At 42.5% G+C, this 21,364-nt stretch overlaps 1 protein-coding gene across 3 annotated transcripts; it reads right to left on the bottom strand.

Moving 5' to 3' along the window:
• Positions 1 to 538: 538 nt before the first annotated feature.
• On the bottom strand, positions 539 to 20,311 carry VNN3 (vanin 3). Of its 3 annotated transcripts, XM_085016032.1 has the most exons (9): positions 20,083 to 20,311; positions 19,673 to 19,791; positions 11,960 to 12,141; positions 11,731 to 11,861; positions 6,662 to 6,854; positions 5,643 to 5,934; positions 3,622 to 3,995; positions 2,404 to 2,577; positions 539 to 1,214 (listed from the first exon to the last, which is right to left on the bottom strand). In XM_085016032.1, the coding sequence occupies exons 2-9, from the start codon at positions 19,677 to 19,679 to the stop codon at positions 1,086 to 1,088; spliced, it is 1,482 nt and encodes a 493-aa protein (XP_084872158.1). In that variant the 5' UTR covers positions 19,680 to 19,791; positions 20,083 to 20,311; the 3' UTR covers positions 539 to 1,085. The 3 variants fall into 3 exon arrangements, with proteins under 3 accessions (XP_084872158.1, XP_084872156.1, XP_001925491.1); XM_085016030.1 differs by lacking the exon at positions 20,083 to 20,311 and having other exon boundaries at positions 19,673 to 20,022; XM_001925456.6 differs by lacking the exons at positions 19,673 to 19,791; positions 20,083 to 20,311 and having other exon boundaries at positions 11,960 to 12,272.
• Positions 20,312 to 21,364: the final 1,053 nt, after the last annotated feature.

The raw sequence follows: 21,364 nt of genomic DNA, 5'->3' as shown, positions 1-21,364 counted from the left end.
GCCAACTTGAGGCCATCACGGGGGTGGGGGGGGGAAGCCCACATCCTGCACAAAGAGAATAGTTTGGGGCACAGGAGCAATCCTAGAATTCAAGCATCATAGCCCCTAGAGAGGGACTCCAGGAATGAGAGAAGCAGAGACCAAGGACATTTTCTGCTGCCCAGATGTCTTCAGCCTCCTAGAACTAGACTGAATTAAACTAAGTGGAAATAAACACCTGAGAAAAGTCTAGGAAGACAATTGTTATATCTTTAGGTGGAGGTGGGGAAGGTGTCCCCAAACTCAGAATGATCCTCAACTTCTCCCACACATCCTGGAGCGCCCCCTGTCTCACATGCATCTCTTCACAGAGTTAATACGTGACCAACCAGGAAAAGGACTCAGGGCGCCAGGGTCAAGGGACCAAAGGTAACTGGGAGAAAGATGACAGAAGGTTCCCATTGCAGCACAGGTTGCAACAAATCCTAGAGTATGAAGGGGCTTCACCGGGGCTGGGTAGATTTTAGGATAGAATAATTTCAAAAGAAAACACCCACTGTGTGGTCTGAAAGAGATCATTTATTCATTTCTTTTTTTCATTGTCATTCGAAATACCTGATTTCCATAGTAAAGGACCGCAAGAGAAGAGAGAATGGAACAGTTTTAATTAGTTTAAAAGTTATTTAAAATTATTTTACAAGTAATTTTAACTTCCTGTATCCTAGTTGATCAAATACCTTCTGCAGTTTAAATGCTTATCCTATGCATTTACAAATGATAGAAACTATTCACCTATGTTAGAGCAGATACCACAAAAGGATTCTTCTGGGTCCCTCCTCCCATTTAAATTCTTGTCCTATACATAGACGTACTGACACATCCTTAAGAGCATCTACACAGAAGATGAACCCAGCTTCTAAAAATGCATTTGTGCTTTATGGGATGTATGAAATGTAGACTGTGCACACACATCCGTTCTTCTTTAAATCTTCTTAAGTCTGTTGTTTCAGCAAAGTGAAGACATCTCTTCTAGACAAAGCTTAAGGGCTCTCTCTTTCTCCTCTCTCTTTGCCAGGCTAACGCTGAAAGGCTGGCAGGGAAGGGGATCATTGAACTTGCCCAGGTCCCTGCCCTAAGCGTGGAGGGTCCCTTTCAAACACTCGTCCATATAGGGCCAGAACCAGAATGGGCAAAGGGGCTCTGCCTCGGCTCCGAAGACGTCCATCTCTTGAAACCTGATCAAAGAGAGCAAAGGATTAACTCCAAACCAGAGCTGGTTTCCAGCCCAGAGATCTTCTCTGACAACATCACTCTAAAGCAGCATGGAGGAGTTCCTATTGTGGCTCAGTGGTTAACGAATCCGACTAGGAACCATGAGGTTGTGGGTTCGATCCCTGGCCTTGCTCAGTGGGTTAAGGATCTGACATTGTGGTGAGCTGTGGTGTAGATCACAGACGTGGCTCAGATCTGGCATTGCTGTGGCTCTGGTGTAGGCTGGTGGCTACAGCTCCGATTAGACCCCTAGCCTAGGAACCTCCGTATGCCACGGGAGCGGCCCTAGAAAAGGCAAAAAGACAAAAAAATAAATAAATAAAAGCAGCATGGAATAGTCAAAAGTACACAAAATTTGGAGTCAAAAGACCCCTGTGTCAGATCTACAGGTCGAATGTTAGAGAGACTTTGGGTGAAAATGAAATCTATGGTACCGAGGGTTAAGATAATAGATTAAAAAGAGTTCTTTTAGCTCACGAAACAGTATACAAGGTATCAATTATTACTGTCATTATTACAACTTCACAGAATAATGCACCCATGAAATAAGTTGCAGATGCATTACTTAATGTATTCAACTGGCACCTTCTCCACCATGCAAATAAACATTAGCTGCTAGTCATCATCAGCAATTAATTTTTTTTTTTTTTTGTCTTTTTAGGGCCACACCCGCAGCATATGGGATTTCCCAGGCTAGAGGGCAAATCAGAGCGGTAGCTGCAGGCCTGCACCACAGCCACAGCAACGTTAGATCTAAGCCAAATCTGCAGCTTACACCACAGCTCACGGCAATGCCAGATCCTTAACCCACTGAGTAAGGTCAGGGATTGAACCTGGGTCTTCATGGATACTCGTCAGATTCGTTTCCACTGAGCCACGACAGGAACTCCGCAATCAATATTTTTATCTTATTTTCTCCATAACCTCCTTGTTCCCTTGTATCTCATAATCATATTAAGGTAGAAAAATAAACTCCCAATTCTCCATCACAGTCTAAAGACAGTCTAGAACCACTTGTCTTCCACATCATAGTTTCTTTTGAAGGTGTTGCTTGTAGAACGTGAACCACAATAGTGCAATCCCGTCTCGTTATTACTCAGATTGTCATGACCCTATCTGTTCATAGATACGTATCCTTCTAAAACCTCCTACCTCATAATGAGTTTCAGGGGCAAGTTGACTCCCGCTAAGGACGAGCTGTGGGAAAACATAACTCGTTCCAAATGTGCCACTGAGGGAGAATTCTTCAAACTTGGTAAAAGCTGACCCCACGGGCTCCCCACAAGTGCTCAGGTCCATGGTTTGACACTTCAGTAACGTGCATATCTATGTAGGAAAAGAAAAGAGCAGGGGTTGGAAATCTTGGAAATCGTTTCTCAGCTAAAAACACAATTTCAAGGAACAGAGGAATATTTGTTAGGCTACCTCCTAAGCAGTTTTATAAAAATTGCAACTCATAGTGTTGCTGAAATTCGGCCTCTGTCTGCTCGTGCTGAATTGAAACACAGAGACAGAGGTTTGGGTAAAGGAGAAAAAAATAGCTTTATTGCTTTGCCAGGCAAAGGAGGCCACAGCAGGCTTATGTGCTGCAGACTGTGCCTCCCTGCCCCCACTGGAAAGAATTGCAAGGAGCTTTATAGTAAAAAAAGGAGAAAACAGGTTTTGAGATAGGTTTTCAGGGTGGGGTCAAACATGCAATCTTCTTTCTCTGGAGGAGTCCTAGTCATCAAAGCTGGAGTCAGGAGATCTTGGCATGACCATAGTGGTGGTCTTCTGGGTTATTGACTAGAATAACAGCACTCGCAAAAAGGGCATCTCGATGAGACATTAGAACAAACTAGGAAAGTTCCTAAAAAACATCTTGAACCCACAGGCAATTGTGCTCAGGGTGCCTAATCTTTAGCTTACAGGAGATTGTGTTTAGAGTACAATTAAGTCAGGGCAAAGAATAAGGTAGGACTTTAAGTTGTTCAATTTTAAAATATTCATTTCTTTTTTTTTTTTTTTTTTGTCTTTTTGTCCTTTTTTAGGGCCGAACCTGCAACATATGGAAGTTCCCAGGCTAGAGGTCGAATCAGAGCTGAAGCTGCCAGCCTATACCACAGTCACAGCAACATGGGATCTGAGCTGAATCTGCCACCTACACCACAGCTCATGGCAATGCAGAATCCTTAATCCACTGAGCAAGGCCAGGGATCAAACCCACATCCTCATGGATACTAGTTGGGTTCATAACCCACTGAGCCACAGTGAGAACTCCCCTAGCACAATTTTTAAATATAATGATGACCTAGAAGAAAAAACAGTTAAAAACAAACAAACAAACAAAAACAAACAAAAAAGCATTCTAACATATTGGAGAGTTTCTACCTGTAAGTAATATTGGCCTTCTACTGTATGCAGTCCGTCAAAGGCCCCTACTGCATACACCTCATCTGTTCGTTTCTCAGACATCTTGTAAGTTAAATGACAGCACAGGTCTTTCTGACAAACCGTATAATTTCCTGTGTTTCTCTTAAGCTCCGTGAAAGTAAACTCATCAAAATAAATCATCCCTGGAAAATTCAGATGTTCAGACTCGAATGGCTTGACACCTCTGGCATAAGCACTCCAGTCAATAGCTGCAGGGTAGGTGGGTTCTCTTCGAGGTCGGGACTTCAATTCTGAGAGCATCAGCTGGCCACTCTCTGTTTCCATGTCATAGTGATACACCTTGACGGCCTCTGGTGCATAGATTCCACTCCCTACAGGTGACACAAAGAAACACCAATACTGGTTTCAAATTTGGCATGATGACAAACTAATAGAATCACTTCCATAAGAAATGAAATATAGGAGTTCCTATTGTGGCTCAATGGTTAAGAACCCAACTAGTAACCATCAGGATGCAGGTTCAATCCCTGGCCTTGCTCAATGGGTTAAGTATCCAGTGTTGCCGAAAGATGCGGTGTAGGTTGCAGATGCGGCTTGGATCTGGTGTTGCTGTGGCTGTGGCATAGGCTGGCAGCTGCAGCTCCAATTTGACTCCTACCTGGGAACTTCTGTATGCTGCAGGTGCAGCTGAAAGAAAGAAAGAAAGAAAGAAAGAAAGAAAGAAAGAAAGAAAGAAAGAAAGAAAGAAAGAAAGAAAGGAAGGAAGGAAGGAAGAAATGAAATGAAATATCCTTATGAAAGCATAAGGAAAAGGAAAAAAGGGGGGAGTTCCCCGGTGGCACAGTAGGTTAAGGATCCAGCATTGCCATTGCTGTGGCATGAGTTCAGTCCCTGGCCTGGGAACTTCTGCATGTGGCAAAAAAAAAAAAAAAAAAAAAAGATACAGCTGTTACCTTGGCCTAAATTCTAATTTGACTCTGCATCCTCCGTAAATGACTACTTACACTAAAACTATCATTTGACTTGGATGACTTATTTTTTTTCACTTAAGCTCCCCTTCCTTTAGCCAACTTAACAACAAACTAACACATTTCCCAAAAATAAAAGAATAATTTTTTTTCTTTTTTTTTTTTTTTGTCTTTTTTCTATTTCTTTGGGCCGCTCCCGTGGCGTATGGAGGTTCCCAGGCTAGGGGTCGAATCAGAGCTGTAGCCACTGGCCTACGCCAGAGCCACAGCAACGCAGGATCCGAGCCGCGTCTGCAACCTACACCACAGCTCACGGCAACGCCGGATCGTTAACCCACTGAGCAAGGGCAGGGACCGAACCCACAACCTCATGGTTCCTAGTCGGATTCGTTAACCACTGCGCCACAACGGGAACTCCATAAAAGAATAATTTTAACACTCCACTGACCTATCTAATGTGCTTGTGTTTGAGATTCTTTATTTGAATCAACAAACAGCAAAGCAGTCTAGGGGAGCCTGTTTTACCTTGAACAGGGATAAGCTCTAAAAATCTGATTAAGTCTAAAGGGATTTTATCACCTCAACAGCAAGATTTCTTTCAACATTACTAATGCATGCTGGCTGCAGCATCCTTTAGATCTGGCTTTGCTTTCTTCACGTGACCTAACTTCTTTCTAACTCCAGTTTCCCCTCATATGAAGTTGAGAGTCTCGTGTTTGCTTCATTTTCACCCACAGTATTCCTAATTTTGTGACATTAGAGTTAATAAAAGAATAATTAGAGGAGTTCCTGCTGTGGCACAATGGGATTGGCAGCATCTTGGGGACGCTGGGACACAGGTTCCATCCCCAGTCTGGCCCAGGGGGTTAAGGATCCCAGTGTTGCCACAGCCAAGGCTTAGGTCACAACTGTGGCTTGGATCTGATCCCGGCCTGGCAGCTCCATATGCCGCATCCCCCCTACCCCCAACCAAAAGGAATCATTAGAGAAAAGTGTGGCTTGAAAACGAATGAAGCCTTCCCAAGACTGTGGCCGCCCCTTGTGAGGTACCTGTCATGTGCATGCCAGTGTGGTGGGTATTTGCAGCAAGCAGGTTGACTCTCATGGCTCGGGCCCACGCCGAGTGGAAGGGGACAGCTGAGAGGAGGGGCAGCGTGTTGTACCAGGCTGCAGGGTAGAGAAGGCTGTCAACGTGAAATTCTTCCACGAGCACCACAGCCGGGTCATGAGAAAAAATGTCAAAGCAAGTGAAAATGCCAAACTTCCCAAAAGGAGTGTCAAAAGTCACAAATTCTGAATCCTTGGGGAAATCAAATTGAATTTCAGGTGCAAAAAGATTGTACTGTTAACAAAAAGCAAAGAAGAGGAAAATTAGTAAGAAAAGTACCAAATAGAGGTGATCAATATGCATAAAATTTTTTCTCCAGTGCATGTATTAAAAACTGTTACACATAGGGGAGTTCCAGTCGTGGCGCAGTCGAAATGAATCTGACTAGGAACCATGAGGTTGTGGGTTCCATCTCTGGCCTTGGCTCAGTGGGTTAAGGATCTGGCATTGCCACGAGCTGGGGTGTAGGTCACAGATTGGGCTTAGATCTGGCATGGCTGTGGCTGTGGCGTAGGCAGCATCTGCAGCTCCGATTTGACCTCTTGCCTGGGAAATTCCATATGCCATGGGCGTGGCCGTAAAAAAAAAAGCAAAAAATGTAAAAATAAAATACAAAGTCCTAATGGAATGAATGAGTAAAGTTTTAACAAATTGGGTGAAAAACTAACTCTGATATTAAACCAAGTGATAAGAAGGAGCTTTTCTCCTTCTTTCTGCTAGAATATTAAAATCCTTGTGAGACGATTAGCACATTTGTTTGAATATTCTACCACATTCTATTTTATGCAAATTCAGAGCCCTGATATGAAACCAAAGTAAATTAAATACCTATTATTGACTCAATGTAATAATTAAGAAATGCACTGATAGCCATTCCCTCACCAACATTCAACAGACAAGATACAAGGACATCATAAACAAGAAGTCAATCAAGCTTAGCTAAGGTACTAGTGATTCTCACCTTATGATAGCGGGCCACCAGCCTGCCCTCAGAATCAAACACCACGTCAGTGTTGAATTGGTAACGGCCGTCAGGGGGACACTGAGGGTCACTGGCATTGCATGGTTTCTTGTCCCCAATATTTGCCACAACATAGATAGAGTTGTGCTTGGCCAGGCAGCTGAGCCTTTCTTGCACTGGGGTATAGCCAAACCTAATTCAACAGATATGGCCTTAAACTTACCATGTAATTGTTGAACTTCCAAAGTGATACAAGTTTATTTACTTGTTACCTATAACACAACAGCTCTACGCTAAGAATCAGGAGAAAACATTTAAAAACTCACATGTACTACCATCTTCATCTTTATGCAAGCTGGTTACTTTTTTTTTTTTTTTTTAAGGGCAGCAGGCACAGCATATGGAAGTTCCCAGGCTAGGGGTTGAATCAGAGCTGCAACTGCCTGCCTATACCACAGCTCACAGCAATGCCAGATCCTTAACCCACTGAGTGAGGCCAGGGATCAAACCCACATCCTCATGAATACTAGTTGGGTTCGTAACCTGCTGAGCCACAACGGGAACTCCAAAAGCTGGTTACTTTAATGTGCCAGACTTGAGATGGCAGTATAAGACTGAAGTACAGGAAAAATGGAGGAGGAAGAGGAGAAAGAGGAGAAGCAACACTTCCTCATATGCAGTTCTCCCAGGAGGGTAAGTGAAGAGCTTAAAATTTAACAGACTCTCTAGCAGGGAGAACCTTTTCCATAGTCCAAGCCACAGTTCTACTAGGAGGCAGTAAATAGTCAGTCCCAGACTGGGGAATTCCTGTCATGGCTCAGGGGAAATGAATCTGACTAGTATCCGTGAGGATGCAGGTTCGATCCCTAGCCTTGCTCAGTGGGTTAAGGATGCAGCATTGCCATGAGCTGTGGTGTAGGTCCCAGATGCAGCTTGGATCTGGTGTTGCTGTGGCCATGGTGTAGGCCAACAGGTGTAGCTCCAATTCAACCCCTAGCCTGGGAAACTTCATATGCCACGGGTGCAGCCCTTAAAAAAAAAAAAAAAAAGATGGTCCCAGGCAGGTCATCTTCTACAGAGAACAAATGCAGCATTATTACTGGAAATATTTTTAAAGAGGAAAGAAAAGGAAGAAAGCATTTCACTGTGCTGACTCAGTGTTCTCATCTGTCAGTACAACATAATAGCTTCCCTTCTACCTTAGACGACCCTCGTGTGAAACCCCGCGATAAATACAGACTATGAAATTACTTTTCAGAAGTTCCCATTGTGGCTCAGAGGAAACAAATCTGACTAGCACCCATGAGGATGCAGGTTCGATCCCTGGCCCCGCTCATTGGGTTAAGGATCTAGCGTTGCTGTGGCTGTGATGTAGGCTGGCAGCTACAGCTCTGATTAGCCCCCTAGCCTGGGAAACTCCATATGCCTCAGGTGCAGCTCTATAAAGACAGAAAAAAAAAAAGAAGAAGAAGAAGAAAGAAAGAAATTACTTTTCAAAGTAATGCCCAAACCATCCAGATTGGGGATATTTATCTTAGAAATAAGAAGAGGTTGAGGTGAGGGAAAAAGCAAGATCATGGCTGGCCTCAAATACTTGAAAGAATCTAATTAGAGGAAGAAAAGTCAAGTATCTGAACACAATATAGAGGTGGTACGAATACCAAAGGAAGTCATAGAGAGATTTCAGTGGAAAGCAAGATTAAAATTTCTAGCATCCAGAACACACTAAGAAATGGATTCACTAGTCACTGGAAATTTCAAGTATAGTGTGGGGCTTCCAGTCACTCAGAGTCTGCTCTGTTAGCACGATTCAATGGAAATGGCTGTGTTTGAATTCCAGCCAGGCTAATTATCAACTATGAGCCCCACTGAGCAAGGCCAAGGATCAAACCTGCATCCTCATGGGTGCTAGCCAGATTCGTTTCCGCTCAGCCACAATGGGAACTCCCCCCTTTCCCCTCATATTTCAAATGGGAATAATTCCACCTGCTACATAAATTTAATGACATAATGTGCACAGGATACAGCCCAGGACACTAATGACTTGATTCCTTCTAGAGACCATTCAGGTTCGTCATGGTCTCTCAGTCACTCTGCAATTGATGTCAAGCTAATCTTTTAACCTGGAGCACAGATGTATGCTATTGTTTCAGACTATTTGTTTTATTTTGCCTTCGGGAAAAACAAGGGAATATTGTCAACATTCACTTTCATTAGAGCCTTTCATAAAACTATTATACATTTTATTTTGTTTTCCTCTTTTTGGCTGAATAATTAGTGGTATTTTAATATTTCTTATTTGTTCCTTGTGGGGAAAACCCAAGGAAGCATGAGATGTGTCATTATTCTACTCATAGTGTTTAAATACTGGAAATGTTTTTTGTTGTTGTTGTTTTTGTTTGTTTTTTGTCTTTTCTAGGGCTGCACCTGCAGCATATGGAGGTTCCCAGGCTAGGGGTCTAATCAGAGCTGTAGCCGCAGCCTACGCCAGAGCCACAGCAACCCTAGATCCGAGCCACGTCTGCAACGTACGCCACAGCTCACAGCAACGCCAGATCCTTGACCCACCAAGCGAGGCCAGGGATCGAAACTGCAACCTCCTGGTTCCTAGTCGGATGTGTTTCTGCTTCGCCATGGTAGGAACTCCAATACTGGAAATGTTTTTAAAGAGGAAAGAAAGAGGGCCATGTGAACTTTTAGGATCCTTTTAGGGATAAATGTTACCAGGGAACAAACAGTGGCTTTCTTAACAAATATTACCTTTATATTAAATATTGGATTTCTCCTTTCTACAACACAGAGCTGAAAGCTTACCATTTGAGTAAACATCTGCAAGTCTCCATAATATTAAAGTTTCATTAGTCACCTACCTTTCCTACTGAATTTTTTTTTTTTTTTGTCTTTTCTAGGGCCGCACCTGCGGCATTTGGAGGTTCCCAGGCTAGGGGTCCAATCAGAGCTGTAGCTGCCAGCCTACACCAGAGCCACAGCAATGTGGGATCCGAGCTGAATCTGCAATCTACACCACAGCTCACGGCAACGCCGGATCCTTAACCCTCTGATCGAGGCCAGGGATTGAACCTGCAACCTCATGGTTCCTAGTCGGATTCGTTAACCACTAAACCACAATAGGAACTCCTGAAAATAATTTTTTGAAGACTAATTATCAGGCTTCAGGACATCTTTCCCCCAGGAAAGTCAGTTTTATCAACCTAGGCAAATTGAGTGTGTTTTAGTTTATGCCTCTTGAGTTACTGTAAATCATGAGTCCTTCCTGCTCAGGGAAGAGCCCCAGGATCAAGTAGACATTGCATCATTGTTACATGGTTACTATAAACACAGATTGCAACATTCAGAGAATACTTTTCCAAAGTTGAAAAATCCCAGCTTATGTTGGACTTGACCTTTCCAATCAATTTCAAATAGTCCAAATTATTAAAGAAGTTTCTCTTCTTGTGGGCTAAGATAATAGTTCTGAACAAAAGCATGTAGGTTTAAAATTAGCAAATTAAATTACTTCTTAATGCATTGATTTTGCCATTTAAAAGGATTATAGGAGTTCCCACTGTGGCTCAGAGGGCTAAGAAACTGACTAGTATCCATGAGGATGTGGGTTTGATCACTGGCCTCGTTCAGTGGGTTAGAGGATCTGGCGTTGTGAGCTGTGGTGTAGGTCACAGGGTTGCTGTGGCTGTGGTGTAGGCTGGCAGCTGCAGCTCCATTTTAACACTTAGCCTAGGAACTTCCATAAGCCGTGGGTACGGCCCTATAAAGAAAAAAAAAATGCATTGCATATAACCTATTTTTAAAGTAAATTCACCTAAAATAATTTATTTTCAAAAATCTTTCTTCTATTTTATGCAGATATTCTTTAAGAAAGTTATGCTTAAGTTATAGCTACCAACAATTGCTAAAATTTCTTTGTGGACAAGAAAGCAAAATTTCAGATCTAGCTCCTTCTGTTAAAAAAAATGTAATGGTGACAGCTAACACTGGCGAGAGCGCCACAGTGTACAGTACAGATTCTAGAGGTCTTACTTCACTGGACACTCATTCCTACTCTGTAAAGGGATGTAGGAGCGGAAATTTTATTATCCCTGTTTTACAAATAAAGAAATAGAGATCTCAGAGTTCCCCAATGGCTCATCAGGTTAAGGATCTGGCATTGTCACTGCTGTGGCTTAGGTTACGGCTATAGCATGGGTTTGATCCCTGGCCCAGGAACTTCCACATGCCATGGGTGCAGCCAAAAAAAAAAAAAGAAATATAGAAGTCAAATGTTTTGGTTGTCTGCCTCCATCACTCAGCCAGGAATGGTAGAATGAGATCTCAAGAGTTCCTTTTTTAAGTCCTATGCAATTTCCACTCACCATACTGATTATATTCCATGCCAATATAAAAGCCCCCTTTTAAAATTATTATTACTATTTTGCTTTTTAGGACTGCACCTGTGGCATATGGAAGTTCCCAGGCTAGGGGTCGAATTAGAGCTATAACTACCGGCCTACACCACGGCCACAGTCACTCAGGTACCTTGCTACATCTGTGAGTTACACCACAGCTCACAGCAACACCAGATACCCAACCCACTGAGCGAGGCCATGGATACTAGTAGGATTTGTTTCCACTGCACCACAACAGGAAATCCCTCGAAGCCCCTTTGAAACAAACCTACTCCTCCTTTTACCATTTCTACAAAGGAGGCAGGTGTTCATGGATGAACCACACACTTATATTTGGGAATCTAAGTCCTAGATATCACAACTTTCTCACTTTGTTGAAATCCAGTTAAGCACATCTATTGTAGAAACTGTGTCCACATACTGTTCATTAAAGATAAGTACAATAAATAATCAACCAGACATCATCATCTCAAGTCCTTGACCAAACAGAAGACATGCCAGATGGTATATTATGAAGAATGACAAAGGTGAATCCAATGCCACAGACTGATAATTGGTCAGCAAGAATACTAGTCAAACTTCCTGAATTTGCAATAAATTAGTATTCTACAATACTGCAACTTAAACAAACAAACAAACAAAAAACCCCAAGGTTGATGACATTACCTCTGGGGATCTTTACATGGAATCCAGTTCACTCCAGGGTCTGGGATATCCTCCAGGTAGGGATAAATGGTCTCCCTGGTGAAGACCCAGCCATAAATTCCATCTTCTGGGGTCACAATGATATGTGCGCCCTGCTCAAAACAAGTCGGAGCAGAAGAGTTTCTCCTAAGTTCCAAACACTCCCATTCTTACCACGTTTCAAATTGCCTTTCCAATATCCCAGCCATACCTGTCTGGCTGCCAGTTTAACTGCTGTCTCCAAAACATCTATGTTCTTGTGCATCAGGAGCAAAGCTTCTTTTTCCAGCACAGGTGTTTCCGTTCTGTTTGGTAATGTGACAGCATGCTCATACACTGCAGCAATGAAAGTGTCCAGTGCACCAACACCCAGGACCAAGAGGGCCAGAATGGCTGTATATTTTGGGACACATGATACAATCATATCTGAAATTCTGTGTGCTTTGATAAACAAACTCAGAGTCTTCTGTCTTGTATCCCTGGAAAAACTTTTATGATAAAGACCTGCCTGCCTGCTACCAGCTATTTATACTTTCTCATGAATATATTACACAACCCAGGGTTGGGAAAGGATGTTGGGCAAAAAGTACATAATTGGATTGACTGTAGTCTCAGCGTTGTTGTATCATTTAGAGGTTCACCCAACTCTAAGTGGAATGAACATGCCAAGAAGAGGAGTCCACCGCTTTCCAAAACACACTGGATATTATTGACCTCTTCTCTTTTAATAAAATATATTTCCCTGGGTAGTTCAATATTTCCATTTAAAAGACTAATATTGGATCACCGTATTAGGACCTATTATAACAACAATTCGTGCAAATAAACTTATTTAGCTGTGACAGACACAGAACAGAGGGTAAGGCAAACCTGGTTTAACAAAGTTCACAAAATGGGAGGAAAGAACAGTTACGCAAATGCTAATGACTGAACTCACTGTTCATGACTAGTGGCTCTATTATAAGGAGCGTGTTGCCATTATAAGGAGCGATCAGCAGAAACCACTGTTGCCAGTTTCTCTTGGAAAGACTGTGGCATAGTCTGAAATATTGGAACTTTACCTGACACTGTGTAAAACATAGATAGATGATGACATGGTCAATGATGACAGGTGTCTACCAGGCTGAGTCTCTGGTCCTCTGTGGAATCCAGCTATTGCTATGGGGTTTATATGCAGAAAACCAAGGAGCTAGGCTTTAGGGTCGTGCAATTTCTTCATCTTTATAGAATCTGCTTATTTTTCCAGTTAAGCCTTCTTCCTTAGATACTTATAATAGTACATCACTCAACATCAAATTTTTTTCATTATCTGAATATGCCTTCTTTCTCCTAGGCCTCCTGGTGAGTTTCCATATGTCCTTATGCCCTGAAATGATATCCATCAGATATGAATTCACTTCTGGAGTTTCTGTGGTGGCTCAGCAGTTAACGAACCCACCTAGTATCCATGAGGACACAGGTTTGATCCCTGACCTTGCTCAGTGGGTTAAGGATCTGGCATCGCTGTGAGCTGTGGTGTAGGTTGCACACACAGCTTAGATCCGGCCTTGCTGTGGCTGTAGCATAGGCCCGCAGCTACAGCTCCAATTCGACTCCTAAACTGGGAACCTCCATATGCCATGGGTACAGCCCTAAAAAGACAACAAAAAAACAAACACACACACACACAAATCAAAAAACAACCAAATTCATTTCAGGAAAAAAAACCAAAAACAAAAAACCCTGAGGACAAGATGAGAACATAAGACAGAAGAATTGCTTTGTTATAAATAAGGGACTTATTTTCAAATGTCAATGTGAAATTCTACCCCTTGTCTTGGTTGACTTGACTTTCTGAATAGAATCAAAAAGAAACAAGGGAGTTTCCCTTCATTCTCCCTGATTTCAGGAAGTGTATCAACTTTTTATTATGTTGAAATCAGCAAGAACATACATTAACTATTTCATTACCAAGTGTGGTTAGTAATGCTTTTGCCTCTTATGTGTGTATCACGAATAGGCATTGTGGATGCAAATTATTCAAACAAGGTTTTTTTTTTTTTTGTCTTTTTGCCATTTTTTGGGCTGCTCCCGCAGCATATGGAGGTTCCCAGGCTAGGGGTCAAATAGGAGCTGTAGCCGCCAGCCTACACCAGAGCCACAGCAACGCGGGATCTGAGCCACATCTGCGACCTATACCACAGCTCACGGCAACACCGGATCATTAACCCACTGAGCAAGGGCAGGGATCGAACCTGCAACCTCATGGTTCCTAGTCGGATTCGTTAACCACTGCGCCACGACAGGAACTCCTCAAACAAGGTTTTAAATTAAACATTCAAGTACATAATTTGAATTACAGTCTGAAATTATTGTGGGATTAGGAAATTTAGATTCTAAAGTTTTGTATTATAATAAACATAATTCTGCTTTTAAATACATAAGGCAGAATTTTTAAGGGGGAGAGAGCCCCTAGAATAAAATCTCTAAGAATGTATCAGCCCTCCCCAGGTCTTTATTTCCAATATCCATTATAAGCCTGCTCTCCATTCCCATTTTTAGAGTCCTGACTCTGTAACCAATAATTACTCTTAAGGGCTCTCCATCAGCCTCTCTGATTTCATTCCTACCAATCTAACCTTCAATCAGTATTATAAAACATGGGTTCCATCCCTGGCCTCACTCAGTGGGTTAAGAATCTGTCCTTACTGTGGTTGTGGCGTAGGCTGGCAGCCGCAGCTCTGATTTTAAACCCCTAGCCTGGAAACTTCCATAAGCTATAGATGCAGCCCTAAAAAGAAAAGAAAAAAAAAATACTGGAAACCGTTAAATTCTCTTAACCTTCACTCTTATTAACTAAAGTGGTTCCCATGTATATATCAAACCAAAGGAGATAATCAGAGCCTTCTCCCACTTGCTCTCGTTTTATCCTCCTGCTCTTAGCTAAGACCACCCTTCTTACTATATTTCAATACACTTGCTACTGCTCTGATCCTTGGTTGATTCCTCACTAAATCCTGCCCCTCCAACCCAAGCTTCTCATCTCTCCAGGGCTTGTTGCCGTTCACTTCTCTGAATTCTGAAGGCAGTTAAGGTGAGAAGTCACATTGTTCATTAGTGCTGTACAGTGATAATGAATAAAGCAAAAATTTGTTCTGAGAATTTCACAGCAGCAGTTTTGACCATGCTCACCATATTCATTGGTAGGAAAAAAAGAGAAATAAACATATTTTTATCCATTGTATCAGTCAAGTTACCACCAGGAAAACAGAATCCACACGAGTTATTTAAAGATAATTTAATACAGGAGTTCCTATTGTGACTCAGTGGTTAACGAATCCGACTAGGAACCATGAGGTTGTGGGTTGGATCCCTGGCCTTGCTCAGCGGGTTAAGGATCCAGCGTTGCCGTGAGCTGTGGTGTAGGTCGCAGACGCGGTTTGGATCTGGTATTGCTGTGGCTGTGGCATAAGCCGGTAGCTACAGCTCCGATTCAACCCCTAGCCTGGCAACCTCCGTATACCATGGGTGCGGCCCTAGAAAAGGCAAAAAGACCAAAAAAAATAATAATAATAATAATTAATACAGAGATTTTTTTTTTCTTTTTATGGCTGCACCTGTGGCATATGGAAGTTCCCATGCTAGGGATCGAATGGGAGCTGCAGCTGCCAGCCTACACCACAGCCATGGCGACACTGGATCCATCTGCAACATATGCCACAGCTTGCAGTGACATGGGATCCTTAACCCACTGAGCAAGTCCAGGAATTGAACCTGCATCCTCATGAATGCTAATCAGGTTCTTAACTTGCTGAGCCACAACAAGAACTCCAACTTAGAGATTTTGTTAAACAGGTATCTGAGGAATGAAGGACAAAAATGGAACACTGAAGTAACACAGACTGAGCCCTGAAATTTTGGTAAGTTTGATGATGTAGCAAAGAAAACGTGGAAGCATTCCACAGTGGTGCAGTGGAGGCCCCAAGCATGTGGTCAGGGCCTCTTATCCAGCTATCAGCAAAAAAGAAGCAGGCCCCTTGTCTGGCTTCCTCTAATGTATGGTATTCCTCACTCCACAAGGACTGCTGAAACCATAAACTCTGGGTGCAGCTCTGTGAGACCATGGACTGCTTATGTCCTTGATCTTGACCCTATGCTCTGCAGAAAGCGGCTACCACTCCTAGGATTCTTGAGCAAAGGGAAGAAAAGAGGGGCAGGAGCCAGAAGACTTCCAAGGGGCCCCTGCAGCATGGAGGCTCAGAACTCTGGGGAGGGGGTGCTCTCCACATGGTGCTGATTCACTAGATCCTTAGAAGAGAGCCCCACAGCTGGGACTCCTGTCTTGAGGAGATACTAGTTGGTCCTGGTATTACTGAAGGAAGGTAATGACACCAGTTCTGAGAGTATGAAGAAAACTGAAAACTCCAAACAACTGCTACTGGAACCAGCTACGGCTGTCAGGTACAATACTGTTGATGGAACCTGGCCGACAGGTGAGCAAACAGGACGTGCCTCCACTCCTCGTCCAACCTTCTGAGGCCCTCTAACGCTTTCTATGGGCAGAATGTAATAGGGAGCCCCGTGGCAAAGGAGAAATGTGTTTGCCTACTCCAGGCCTCACCATCACAAAGAAAAATACAAAAACGTGCGTTTGAAACTGAGAGACATTAGCTGAAAAACTGGTACATTGATGCAAGTGTACAACACATGGTGAAAATGCGTGAAATAGAGTGATGGTTATTTGTGTATATTAGGCTTACAATTTCTGGGGGTTTTTTTGTGTGTGTGTTTTCAGGGCCGCACCCAGGGCATATGGAGATTCCCAGGCTAGGGGTCAAATTGGAGCTGTAGCCACTGGCCTACACCACAGCCACAGCAATGCCAGATCTTAGCTGTGTCTGCAACTTACACCACAGCTCACGGCAACGCCAGATCCTTAACCCACTGAGCGAGGCCAGGGATCAAACCCGCAACCTCATGGTTCCTAGTTGGATTTGTTTCTGCTGTGCCACAATGGGAACTCCTAGGCTCACAATTTTTTGTATAAAATAAGAAATATGTAGAATTATATGTATAATTTGATGCCATATATACAAAGTTTTAAAGGATGCAAGATATACCAAGATATTTAAGTACATATGTGATAAACTACCAAGAAGTCATGAGAATGATCTAGAAAGAAATCTTAGGGTAATGACTTTCTGTAATAAAAGCAAATGGGGAAGGGACAAGAATGCCAGTGGAAGGGAATAAAAAATGGGTCCACTCTATTCATAACATCTTACTCCATAAACTGGGCAGAGGGTCTATATTATTTCATTGAATTTCTTGTACTAGCACTTGATCTTTCCTAATATGTTTGGATTCCTTTCAAATCAGAGAGATGTTTAATGGATGAATAGATTCCTAGCCATGAAGCATGAGTTGGGACTCAATAGGAAGGCACACATCTGCCCTTCAGATACACACTTCCTACTTCTGTTTTCATGTAGTCAAGAGCATGTTTATACTAGATAGCTCCCAGCAGGAGTAAATTTTAAGCAATTGCTTTTACATTATGTTCAAATGACAGTGCTCTCACTAATGCACTGATGTGTTCTATATGTTGCTGAGAAACAAATTTGAATACATATATGATCATGTTGGAGGCGTGGTCTGGTCAATGAAAGATTGACATCTCATACAGTGGAATCCACAGAACTATCATGTCCCAGATACAAACAGACACCCGTTCTGGGCACCCATTCTTCCTTTCTCAGTAGATTTTTCTTCCTTTTCATTCAGCACCTTTGTTTCAGGCACTGCACTATACATTATAAATACATTGAGGGAAGTAAGCATGACTTTAGTCCCTGAGAAGCTCATTTCGGTGGCAAATGTATCAAATGGGATGATTTTTATAATATGAAGTGTACGGTGCTCCACAGGAGCACAAAGATCATGGTTTTCCATTTGTCAGTGGGTAATACTGTGTTTGGCATAAGTGCCAGGTTATCGAGTGAGTTGGACTTAGGTCAAATAATTAGTTAATAAATAGGTCTCTGCTCATGAATTGTATCAACTTTGGGGAAAACTTACCTTGCTCTCTGAACTTTAGGGTCCTCAGCTGTAGAATGAGGTTACTAGTACTTATCAATGCCATGTGCTTTGTAAGAATTTATAAAGGATGTAAAGTCTTGCAGAAATAATTTACTTCAGGTCTGACGTTCTTTGCTTTAAAAAATACTGTTTCTTATATTTGTAATTAAGACTCAGGTTTTTGTTTTGTTTTTTTTTTTTTTTTTTTTTTTGCTTTTTAGGGCCTCACCCACAGCATATGGATGTTCCCAGGCTAGGAGTCCAATCAGAGCTACAGCTGCAGGCCTATGCCACAGCCACAGCAAATCCGAGCCGCATCTGCGGCCTACACCACAGCTCACGGCAATGCTAGATCTTTAAGCTGCTGAGCAAGGCCAGGGATCAAACCCACAACCTCATGGTTCCTAGTCGGATCTGTTTTTGCTGCACCACGAGGGAAACTCCAGTTCTTGGATTTCTTTAATTCTGGCTTTTTAATTCTAGCAAATGGAACTTTAGCTGTAATCTTGAAGTTGCTACAGTGGACCTTCCAATTATAGATGAGAGAAGGTCAGGCTAAATGCAGTGTGTGGGTGAGGAAAATCAAACAAAAAAGCCACCTGAAGAGTATTTTATATAAGGCCTGATGCCAAAAACATTACATCCTGTCTATAATTGATAACTATCTGAGTGTCATTATAAAGTTGTCTATGGTAGTTCCCGTCATGGCTCTGTGGTAATGAACTACTAGTATCCATGAGGACACAGGTTCAATCCCTGGCCTCGCTCAGTGGGTTAAGGAACTGGCATTGCCATGAGTTGTGGTGTAGGTCGCAAACATGACTCGGATCTGGCTTTGCTGTGGCTGTGGTGTAGGTTGGCAGCTACAGCTCTGATTTGACCCCCTAGCCTGGGAACTTCCATATGCCTCAGGTACAGCCCTAAAAAGACAAAAATTTTAAAAAACTAAACAAAAAAAAAAATTGTCTATGAAAACCCCCATTTTAACCTTTTGAAATTCAAATATTTTATCTGTCTGTTAAATCTGCTCTTAATTTAAAAAGCCTTTTGGCCATTAATCATCATGGGTAGCTGTATTCAAATTCATAATTCTAGTTCTAGAATTATGTAAACTATCAGTTCTCTTCATCCTAAAAGAGTATTGACCTCCTTTTTTGCCTCTGTTCTTTTTGTTCATAAAGGATATTAAAAAAAAGGAGAAAGAAAAAAAAAAAAACAATGACTCTGCTAGAATCTTCAAACAGTTTGGATGAGAAACTTAAAATTAGAAATCTCCTAAAATGTTTTCATTATTTATTATTTATTTATTAAAAAGATTTAGGAGTTCCTGTTGTGGCGCAGTGGAAACAAATCTGACTAGGCACCATGAGGTTGTGGGTTTGATCCCTGGCCTCGCTCAGGCCTCGCTCAGTGGGTTAAGGATCTGGCATTGCCATGAGCTGTGGTGTAGTCTGGCAGCAAGAGCTCCGATTACTCCCCTAGCCTGGGAACCACCAAATGCCTCTGGTGCAGCCCTAAACAGACAAAAAGAAAAAAAAAAAAAAAAAAGATTTAAAGAGTTCCCATATGGCTCAGTGGTTTAAGGATCCGGCATTGTCACTGCAGTGGCTCAGGCCACTGCTGTGGCACAGGTTCAGTGCTGGCTTGGGAACTTCTGCATGCTGTTGGCACAGCGAAAAAAAAAAAAAAAAAGATTTAAATCATAATGTAAAATGACCTTAGCATAAGAATTCCTGAGACTCCAGGTAATGGGACTGAATTTCAAGAGTTCAACAGAAATAAATGAAGGGTAGGATAGTTTTCTAAAATTAACATTGGAGATAAAACATGGAAAGTACATAAAAGGAGAAGGGAAGCAAAGACTTACAACTCATAACTGATCAGAGGTCTCACCAGGGTTGTTCGATCCATGTTTGAATGAGACAGCACAAGAGTCTTGAGGACAGGTACGTTAATACCACTCAGTTCATCCCTATTATTTTTCTCCTGAAATTTAAAAGAGGTCAAAATAAGGAGGAAAAAATGCTGCTGGAAATCACTTTTGTATACGAATGAGCTGGCGTCTTGAGGGTGGGTCAAAATGCAAAGAAGGAATAAAAAAATAGAAAGTAGAGGCATTGATCATTGCAGAGTAGGCTGTGACTACATCACAGAAATTACTGGATTAGATTATATCATGGGGGAATGTCAGAGAGTGACAAAGAGAGCAAAGAGAACGCACAGACCATGTCCCAGTACCCAGTGCCTGGAATATAGTGTGACATCAACAAATGCTACCTGATCGAAGGATCAAAGGACAGACCGTGAGTGCAGAGGGAAAGCTAAGCGGAAGGAACAGCTCTGTAGCACAGGACCCAGAAGTGAGAAGCTGTCATCGACCATTTCAGGAAAAAGCCTGGTGAGATCCAGGGAAGGTGGAAGTGCAACGGGGCAGGACCCTCTGGTGCCTTCCTGGGGCAGACACCTCTCCCACATCCTCTGCTGTAGCCCCTCTGTACAGTACCCAGATAACAGGATCTGATGCACATTTCCTGAGTTGTTTAACACATGTGAAAACCCGCCCCCTCCACACACACCAAATGGAAGGTGTTAACTGCTTAATGACCGTGAGTGCATGGCCTCTGGGCATCCTGGTGCCTAAGGATTGACACTGTGATTCTCTGTGACACTGTCCTGTTACCTTACCATCAGCCAATCAGAGAATTGTACACAAATTGATCACTTATCCTGAGACCCGCCCCCTCCTTCAACTTGGCTTTAAAATGCTTTACAGTTTTGGTTCAGAGTTTTGGGCTTTTGGGGATGGGCACAAACCACCCATGTCCTTGCATGGCCTGCAGTAAACCTTTCTCTGCTCCAGACACCAACATTTCCATTTGTTTGGCCTCCCTGTGCACTGAGCACACGAACTTGTACTAACAGACACCAGCACTTGTCTACTCCCTCCAGAGACTCATGGGAGACTCAAGAACCAGTGTGAAATTTTACAGTGAGACAGAAAGATGCTTATCAAAGAAACTGGACCCTGATAGCGGATTCCTTACAAACTCAAGACCTACTCCCTCCCTCAGGCGCATTTCCCTAAATCAGGCCAAATCAAATGAGGCTTGAGTTGTTTGGTCAAATAACATGTGTGCGTGAAAACCACTGATGAGATGTGGATTAAAACATGGTCATGCAAGCAATTTTACAATTAAGTACTCTTTAGTTCTCCTGAGACTTGGTGGGTTTTGTTTTTCACTTTTATTTTTCATGAATTGAAGTACAGCTGACAGCTCTAAGGTGTGAATCGGGGGTAGAACTGTCCCTGAGAACCTGTGAGGAAATCTGTGCTAGTATATTACTTAAACCAGTTGGTTAGGGTCAGGGGTTGACTGCCTGTCAACAATGAAACTTCTGGAAGTGAAATAGTGTGGCCCAAGGGTTACAATACACACCTTAAAACCATTGCATAATGTCTAACTTCCTCAAGAAAACATGACAAATCTGAAATGTTCCATATGTTATGAAGAGATAAAAGTGTAAGGGAACCAGTGACTGAAACCGCCCATCTTGGCCA

This window comes from Sus scrofa, chromosome 1 (assembly GCF_054392235.1).
Source record: "Sus scrofa isolate SSC_HxYL_T2T_F1_AM1 chromosome 1, Sscrofa_HxYL_maternal_Yorkshire_Landrace_v2.0, whole genome shotgun sequence".
Taxonomy (NCBI): domain Eukaryota; kingdom Metazoa; phylum Chordata; class Mammalia; order Artiodactyla; family Suidae; genus Sus; species Sus scrofa.
The sequence above is the reverse complement of the archived record's forward strand: the minus strand, read 5'-3'. Positions and strand labels throughout refer to the sequence as shown.